The 9,009-nt window shown below is 43.8% G+C and overlaps 1 protein-coding gene across 1 annotated transcript; it reads left to right on the top strand.

Annotated features, from left to right (window-relative positions):
- Positions 1-258: 258 nt before the first annotated feature.
- LOC141074911 (uncharacterized) lies at positions 259-1,487 on the top strand. The gene is made up of 2 exons (XM_073562223.1): positions 259-347; positions 458-1,487. The coding sequence occupies exon 2, from the start codon at positions 693-695 to the stop codon at positions 1,485-1,487; it is 795 nt and encodes a 264-aa protein (XP_073418324.1). The 5' UTR covers positions 259-347; positions 458-692.
- Positions 1,488-9,009: the final 7,522 nt, after the last annotated feature.

Genomic DNA, 9,009 nt, shown 5'->3' with positions numbered 1-9,009 from the left:
GTATTGCTGTATTGTGCCGCAGTGACTGTTGTCCTTGACGGCACTGTTGGGTTTCGTGCTAGGTATATTCTAGCAGGAAACCCAACAGTGTCATCGGGCTCTACAGTGACTGCTTTGAGTATTGTATTGCTGTATTGTGCCGCAGTGACTGTTGTCCTTGATGGCACTGTTTTTTTTTTCCCAACAGTGGACAAAGTCCGAACACGTTGGCGTTCGATCAAGGACCGCTTCAACAGTGATGTTCGTGCTGAGGGCTAGGTTCGCAGTGGATCTGCGTCAAGGACCAGAACTAGATACCGTCACTATCACGCGTTGCAGTTCCTAAGACCGGTCCTTGCCACGAGATCGTAAGTATTATAAATTGTGGGTTTTTAGTTTTATTAATCTGTGTTTTTCTAATCCACAGCTGATGCTTCTTGTAAAGGCATGGTAGTAATGATTTTCCTTTCTTCCACAGCACCTGTAGCAGCACCCTGCAACCTGGCCCTAGAGCGGTCCTTCCTCGGACGTCCTCTGACCCGTCCCAGCCATCCGACAGCCAGGAAGCACCTTGCAGGTCAGCCACACACACAGCTGGTGACCAGGTAGCTGGGCCATCAGGTGTTCCCCTGTCCCAGGTCTCTGCCACTGGTTATGCGGGCACTACCCGCCAGCGGCAGAGGGCCTTGGACAGGAATGTCTTGCCCGAGTTTATGCATTTGAGCGAGGCCTTTAATTCCAGCCTCAAGTCGCTGTCCGACAGAGTTGAAAGCGGTTTTGCACTCATGGAACGTGGTTTTAACCACTTTGAACACCGCTTCAATTCTGTAGAACAGCGCCTTGACCGTCTGGAGGCCGACCTCAACAGACCAGCACACCATTTTTTTAGTAAGATTGAAAAGGGCATGGCGGAACACCTTAGTCCTGAGCAACAGCTGAATGTGCTGCAGGCCTGCAACAATGCTTTCTTGCAGGCTATGCAGCATAATCGGTACGGTCATCAGTCAGTGGTGTCATTTCCACCTGTGCCACCATTGACTCGCTTCACCTCACTACCGACTTGTGCTGCATACCACTGCACGGACACCTCTATTCAAAGCCAGGACACCCACCGTTACATCACCACAAGTCTGAGTACAGCTGGTCACTTCACCGACACCACCATGGCAAGCGCTGCTCCTGTCTGGAGCACCACCGCCACTCCCATGCATGCGTGGAGCTCAGCCACCACTAGGCAAACATGGAACAGCCCTGCCGCTACAACAACATGTAGTAGCCCTGCCACCACCACTCCGCAAACCTGGACCATCACTGCCGCCACCAGTCCTCCTGCAAGGACGAGCACTGCCAACCAAGAGCAGCAGCAGCAGCCACCTCAGCAGCAGCAGCCACCTCAGCAGCAGCCACCTCAGCAGCAGCAGCCACCTCAGCAGCAGCAGCAGCCACCTCAGCAGCAGCAGCCACCTCAGCAGCAGCAGCCACCTCAGCAGCAGCAGCCACCTCAGTAGCAGCCACCTCAGCAGCAGCAGCCACCTCAGCAGCAGCAGCAGCCACCTCAGCAGCAGCAGCAGCCACCCCAGCAGACGGGGGACCTACACTCAATATTTGCCCCAAGTTCAAGGCGAAATCAATCGAGGCGGGCATTGGGCCAAAGTCGGTCCAGGCACACAAGCCTACGGCGACATGCCATTACAACAAATGTACCTGAACAGATTTCCTCTCCTCCAAGTGTTCCTAGTTTAATTCCCTTAACTGGACTACCTTCCCCCACAAGTTTTGTTGCCCCTTCCCCTCAAACACCGTCTTCAACTGCAAGTGCTGCATATTCCCTGCACACCCCCAAATTGAAACCATCTGCCCCCAAACGCCGAAAAAAATAATTTTTTTGTTTATTTTTGTGGTTAAAAATAAATTTACATTTGTGGTTCACCATTACAAAGTTTGATTAATGTTGTTTGCGCCGCTCACACACACTGATGGGTAAATACATGTTAAAAACCAACCCAAGGCCTAGTATAGTCATATGTGAAATAACACGGACTAGTATAGTCATACCAAGGCCTAGTGTAATAACTCGACTTTTACCAACTAGGATCTGGTTTCATGAAAAACAAACTGTTGAAACTTGTCTAAAAAAATAAGTTTCTTTCTTAAAAAATGTTTCAATCTTTTTAGTCAAGTTTCACCATTTTGTTTTTCGTGAAACAAGATCCTAGTTGGTAAAACTCGAGTTATTACAGTAGTCCTTGGTATGACTATACTAGGCCATGGTATTTCACATATGACTATACTAGTAGGCCCAAGGCCTAGTATACTCATATGTGAAATACCAAGGCCTAGTATACTCATATGTGAAATACCACGGCCTAGTATAGTCATACCAAGGCCTACTGTAATAACTCGAGTTTTACCAACTAGAATTTGGTTTCATGAAAAACAAACTGTTGAAACTTGTCTAAAAAAATACGTTTCTTTCTTAAAAAATGTTTATTTCTACACTACCACAATTTTAAATAAAAGTTGGAATTGAGCTGATTACATTCATCCACTCAATGCTGACTTGTATTCCCCATTGACTTTCATTGGGGTTGGGTTTTGAAAAAATCACATACTTTTTTTTCAACTAGTTGGACAATTTTCACTTGAAAAAAATTGGTGGCCTGGTTAATACGCATCAGATTTAACATGCAGCTTTGCTTACGTTCCAATATATTTCACGCAGACTAGCAATGCTGCATTTTAACTCATATGTGTATTTACCTGCCCAGGTGTGTGAACATCAAAAACTTCAGTTATACATGGGAAGTTTTTTATTTAATTGGAGTTTAAAAAATATAGTGCACTCAGTAATGGTATCAAATAAGGTTTTTTATTACCATAAACAAACAAAAACATTACACCATTTCATCTTGCCAGTGCACCCGTCCTACATCAGAAATAAAGTAGGCCGCAAATTGGTCCCTCATTTGGCCAACTTCAACGGATGACCTGAGAGGGTGCTGAGTGAATTCAGGCAATGGGTTAGGACCATCTTCGTCCAGTTCAAAGGTCGGGTGCTCTTTAGCCATCACAAAGTTATGTAGAACCACACAGGCCTTCACCACCTCATCGACTGTTTCAAGTTTAAGATTAATGGCCGTGCCGAGAATTCGCCATCTGGAGACAAGAATCCCAAAAGCACACTCAACAGTTCTTCTGGCCCTGGTCAGCCTGTAATTAAATATATTTTGGGGGGGTCCAAGTCCCGGCTGGAGTAGGGTTTCAGTAAGTTTCCGCACATTTGAAAAGCCTCATCGCCAACCATTACAAAGGGCAGTGGCGGAGCTTCGGTGTGAGGAAGAGGCCGTGGCATAGGGAAATTAAATTGGTTGCCATACAACCTCCGGCCCATGTCTGAGTTTTTAAAAGCCTGTGAGTCATTACCACGGCCAAATGCTCCAATGTCCACTGCTACAAACATACATCCGGCATCCGCAATGGCCATGAGTACTATTGAAAAGTACTTTTTGTAATTATAGTACTCAGATCCCGTTCTTTTGGGTTTGATGATCCGTATGTGTTTACCATCAACAGCTCCCAAACAGTTGGGGAAATTGCATACTGTCCAGAATTTGTCAGCAATTTCCATCCACTTTTCAGCGGTGGGCAGGGGCATAAATTCTGGACAAAGAACATTCCAGAGAGCCCGGCAGGTCTCCGCAACAATTCCAGACAAGGTAGAGATTCCAATACGGTACTGGAAGTGTAGTGAAGATAGGGTTTCTCCAGTTGCCAGGAATCTGTGAACAGAGAAAGAAGTTAAATTAATATTTATGTATATTATTTTAAAAAACTATAAAATAAAATATTAGTACATTCACGAAAACTAATTACCCAAGGTTTTGAATATTACATTTTAAAAAAAAAGCAATCAGACCGCACCCCTTGGTTTTTAAATATTACGTACCGTAATGTCACCAGTAGCCGTTCCTCAGGAGGAATCGCACGACGGAGCTGTGTGTCCTGTCTCCGGATGGTTTGTTGGACACGAGCAAGCAAATCCCTGAAACTTTCTTGGGACATCCGGATATAATCTGTAAATTTCTCCGGGTTTGCCTGGAGCTCGCTGTAGAGGGTGTGGTATGCCCCACGGCTCTCCCGGAGTTCAACAATCGGATGTATCCACATACGCCGCCGCTGCCGTCTTCGCTGCCTCTCTCTCTTCCTTTGTTCATGGCAAGCAACTGCATATGCCTGAGCCATCGCGATGTCCAAATCCAAGTTGAAGTGAAAACTCTTCCAGCGCAGATCCATGGTCACGAGAAGAATCAAGCAAATGGGAAGAATACTGTAGACAGGGTCTATATATTAACATACCACACCCACAATGAAGTCCCATTGGTCTTGTGTGTTGTTGAATTTTTTTTTTTCTTTTTTGGGGGGTTGTCCAAAAATCTGTAAAAAAACGCAAACGCACAAAAAACGCATACAAACGCACAAAAACGCTGCGTTTTTTTCCTGCATGCGCATAAAAATGCTTAAAAAAAACGCAGCGTTTGTATGCATTTGTATGCGTTTTTTCTATGCGTTTTTTTGCGGGAAAAACGCGCTGCAAAAAAAAGCAAGTGTGAAATTAGCCTAACTGTGGTATTGTTGTAATCGTACTGACCCAAAGAATAAAGCTACCTTATCAATTTTACCACACGCAAAATGACATTAAAAAAATTCCTAAATTGCTGGTTTTTGTTCATTCTGCCTCACAAAAGTCTAATTATCTGTATTATAGCAATAAAAACATCATCTCGTCCCGCAAAAAAACACGGCTCTGAAATATTGAAAAATTATAGCTCTCAAAATAAGGTGTTGCGAAAACGCAATAAAAAGCATCTTTTAGTGCGTGACAGAAGCCAAACATAAATAACCGATATGAATCTGGTATCGCTGTAATCACACTGATCGGAAGAATAAAGACACCAAATCACTTATACTGCATGAGGAACAGTGTAAAAAATGAATACAAACAGTTCTTCACCTGCTGTTTACTTTTTCATTCTGCCCTCCAAAGATTGCAGTAAGCTCAGCTCACAGTTATCCTGATCTCTGCGCTGAGCGCTTACATCAGGGTCTCCATGTAAATCTCTGAAATACGCTATTTAGGTGGAACCTCTGGCAGAAGATTCCCTATAATGAGGCAGATGGAAGCACTGTGGATGCCATAGGACCTATGATCCGGTGGTGTCTGTCTTTTTAAGATGCGTAAAACTGCCATCAGCCACAGTTTTGTGCACTTCTGAAAAGAACACAGCTGATCAAAGGCCAGATGGAGTCCATAGTAACTTTGCTGCCTCAATATAATGAATTAATCCCTCAGGGGTTTCCTCTGAATCACATCACTCGAAGATTTTGATGGAAACCCTAAAGTAAGTGCTGAGTGTAGAGCGCCGGATAAATGTGATCCCAAATGTTATGTAAAATGTTCCCAATATAAGCTTCAAATCAATCCACAAAAGAAGTCCTCACTCAAGTCCATCATCTGTTAACATAAATATAGAGGGCTTCCACTTTACTGGCAGTGCAAAAGCTCTGGAAAAGCAAAATGGCTTCTCAACCCTAAAAAGAAATTCAGCAAATTCTGCGCTCCCAAATCCAAATGGCCCCCTCCCTTCTGAGCCCCACAGTGTACCTTAATCACATATAGCGCCGACATGTTTGGCATTTCTTAAGTGAGGAGAGCCTGCCTAACTCACAGGTGCATATCTCCACAAACATGAGCTGGGCAGTACTGGTCACTACAGCATACTGGTCACTACAATGGCAGTTTGCAATTTTCACTCGGTAACATCCACTGCTGCTTGTTTCTGGAAAACACCTATGAAGTCAAAATAGTCACTACCTCTGTAGATAAATTTCCAAAAGGGTGTAATTTCCAAAATGGTCACTTGAGGTAGGATTCTGCTCTTCTAGCAATTAGTGGCTCTGTATATGGAGTCCACAAACTATTCTCAAAAATCTCTGCTCCAGGAGGCAAATAGCGCCCTGTCCCTCCCAAGACTCTCCGTATGGCTAAGCAGTACTATACAGCCACATATTGGGTATTGCCATGTTCAGTAGAAATTGTGGGACAGATTATGCTGCCATTTTTACCAATTTCTTGTGTGAAAGTGTAAAATCTGGGGCTAAAACAAAATTTTGTGTAAATCAAGTTTATTGAAAAATTTGTATAATACAAATTTAATCTGTAGTGGTAACAAAAACATAATTTGCTTATTGACATAAAGATATTAGCTACATGTCATTCATAATAACTAATAATCTAACTAATAATCATGTGCATTGGTTATTTGTCTATGCAATCAATAAACATCCTTAAAATGATTAGAACTGTTTGTTATGTTAATCATTGGTAAAGTAATCCTTAAAACAGAATTTTAGGTGAATAGAGAAGAAAGAGTAGAAAAGAGTAAGAAGGAAAGAAGGGAGGGGAAGAGAAAGGGGAAAGGGATTGTATGGGGTGAAAGGTATACATTCACCCGCTAGGCAAACCCGAGGGTCTTGAGCATCATATAAAGAAGCCATGGACCCTATTTATTGGTTCAACATCAACAGGGCAGTCTAGTATGTATCATCTATGATATGGGAGTATCCAAGTTGAGCATGTGCATGAGTTAGGAGGCCGACAACCAGGAATCCAATTCCGGAGTCTCCCTGAATACAATCCAGGGGGCCCATGTATGGTAAACGCTATCAGGATTTCCAACTATTTGATCTATCATTTGTTCCATTTTATAAATGTCATCAAGTTCGGAATGTGAAGGTAATTTCTCTTGTTTCCAAAATCTAGGGATCACGCTCCTGGTGGCGGTGAGAAAATGCCTAAGAAGACCCCTTTTGAACTTTGAGATCGATATGTCACATAGGGATAACAAAGCTACTCCCATTGTAGGTCTGATCTTGGTAATGGATAGTCTATTGTATAAATCAAAGATCGCTAACCACAGGCTCTTTATCGGCGGACAAGTCCACCAGATGTGCGTAAATGTGTCCTCCTCTTTTAGGCATCTCCAACATATGTCCGGAGTCATCGGGAACATAGATTGTACAGTAGAGGGGCATCTGTAACACCTTGTTAGAATCTTGTAGCTCCTCTCCTGTGACGTCGAGCATAATGACGACCTAAACGGATTCAAAAGGATCTTTGTTCTGTCCTCGACTGATAAAGATCTTCCCAAATCAACCTCCCACTTGGAGAAAAATGTAGGAAAATCCTGTAAAGGGATTTGTCCCTCCTTGAAGAGTTTATACAACAAAGAAACAGTGTGGTCTGGAGGGGTCAGTGATAAACAAAGGGATTCGAAAGGAGATAATAATCTGTATAGGTTGGTTTGTTTATCTAGTTTCGTAATAAAACTTTTTAGTTGTTCATAAAAGAACCAGGCATCTTCATACCTGTCCTATTAACATAATCGTTAACAATAGGACAAGAAATTCTACTATTTTTATTTAAATATGCTTTTTTGTTTAGTCCTGTTGGGAAAGATGGGTTATCATTTATACTTGTCAAGAGACCAGGAGACGACGTGACCCCCAGAACTCTACCCCCTTTCAATAAATAATAACATGTTCCTGGTAAGGAAAGGTAAAGATAAGCCTCCCTCCCTTCTTGGGGACCAAAGAATTATTTGGAAATCGCGACCATTGAGATCATTTTCCAAATTGACCAATTTTTCATTATTTTTGCTATGAAATAGATCTAAAATACAAGTTCCAATTGAAGTGTGACTATATAAAGCAAAATCTAGAAGACCTCAAGGCCCTCAAGGCTCAGTCCTCGGATCCCTACTCTTCTCCATCTACACCTTCGGCCTGGGACAGCTCATAGAATCCCACGGCTTGCAGTATCACCTCTACGCTGATGACACGCAGATCTACATATCTGGACATGACCTCACCTCCTTACTGACCAGAATCCCACAATGTCTGTCTGCTATTTCAGCCTTCTTTTCTGCACACTTTCTCAAACTGAACATGGAAAAAACAGAATTCATCATCTTTCCCCCATCTCACTCTACCCCTCCACCAGACCTATCCATCAATGTCAATGGCTGCTTTCTTTCCCCAGTCCTGCACGCTCGGTGCCTTGGGGTGATCCTCGACGCTGCGCTCTCTTTCAAACCATATATCCAAGCCCTCGCCTCCTCTTGCCGCCTCAAACTCAAAAATATTTCCCGGATCCGCACATTCCTCAACCATGAAACCGCAAAAACACTAGTGCACGCCCTTATCATCTCCCGCCTCGACTACTGCAACCTCCTACTCTCTGGCCTCCCCTCCAGCACTCTGGCACCACTCCAGTCTATCCTACACTCTGTTGCTTGACTAATCCACCTGTCTCCCCGCTATTCCCCTGCCTCCCCCCTATGCGAGGCCCTGCACTGGCTTCCTATTGTTCAGAGGCTCCAGTCCAAAACCCTAACCATGACATACAAAGCTATCTACAACCTGTCTCCTCCATACATCTGTAACGTGGTCTCCCGGTACCTACCCGCACACAACCTTCGATCCTCTCAAGATCTCCTTATCTACTCCCCCCCTCATCTCTTCTTCCCACAACTGCATACAAGACTTCTTCCCTGCTTCCCCCAGACTCTCACCAACAATGGAAACCTTCAAGAAGAACCTGAAGACCCACCTGTTCCGACAAGCCTACAGCCTGCAATGATCCTTGGTCTACTGAACCACCGCACAACCAGCTCTACCCTCTCCTAGTGTATCCTCACCCATCCCTGTAGACTGTGAGCCCTCGCGGGCAGGGTCCCCTCTCCTTCTGTACTTGTGTTTCCCTTGTCTTGCACATGTTTATTGTACTTGTCTATATTTCCCCTTTTCCCTGTAAGGCGCCATGGAATAAATGACGTTATATAAATGTATAATAATAATAAAGACCTATTCCTCCAAGCTGCTTTGACCTACTCTTCAAAAAGTATTAAATGCGAGCTGGATTATGTGAACAGACAAACTGGGTAATCGCTTTTTTGAGGCGCGAGAAGAAGG

The sequence above is a fragment of the Dendrobates tinctorius genome, unplaced genomic scaffold (genome assembly GCF_039654945.1).
Source record: "Dendrobates tinctorius isolate UK_male_01 unplaced genomic scaffold, ASM3965494v1 ptg000015l, whole genome shotgun sequence".
NCBI classification, from domain to species: Eukaryota; Metazoa; Chordata; class Amphibia; order Anura; family Dendrobatidae; genus Dendrobates; species Dendrobates tinctorius.
This window is presented reverse-complemented; position numbering and strand designations above follow the sequence as displayed.

Bases quoted from the DNA above. Each gene is read 5' to 3' on its own strand.
- LOC141074911 (XM_073562223.1), top strand. From the start codon at position 693: ATGCATTTGAGCGAGGCCTTTAATTCCAGCCTCAAGTCGCTGTCCGAC.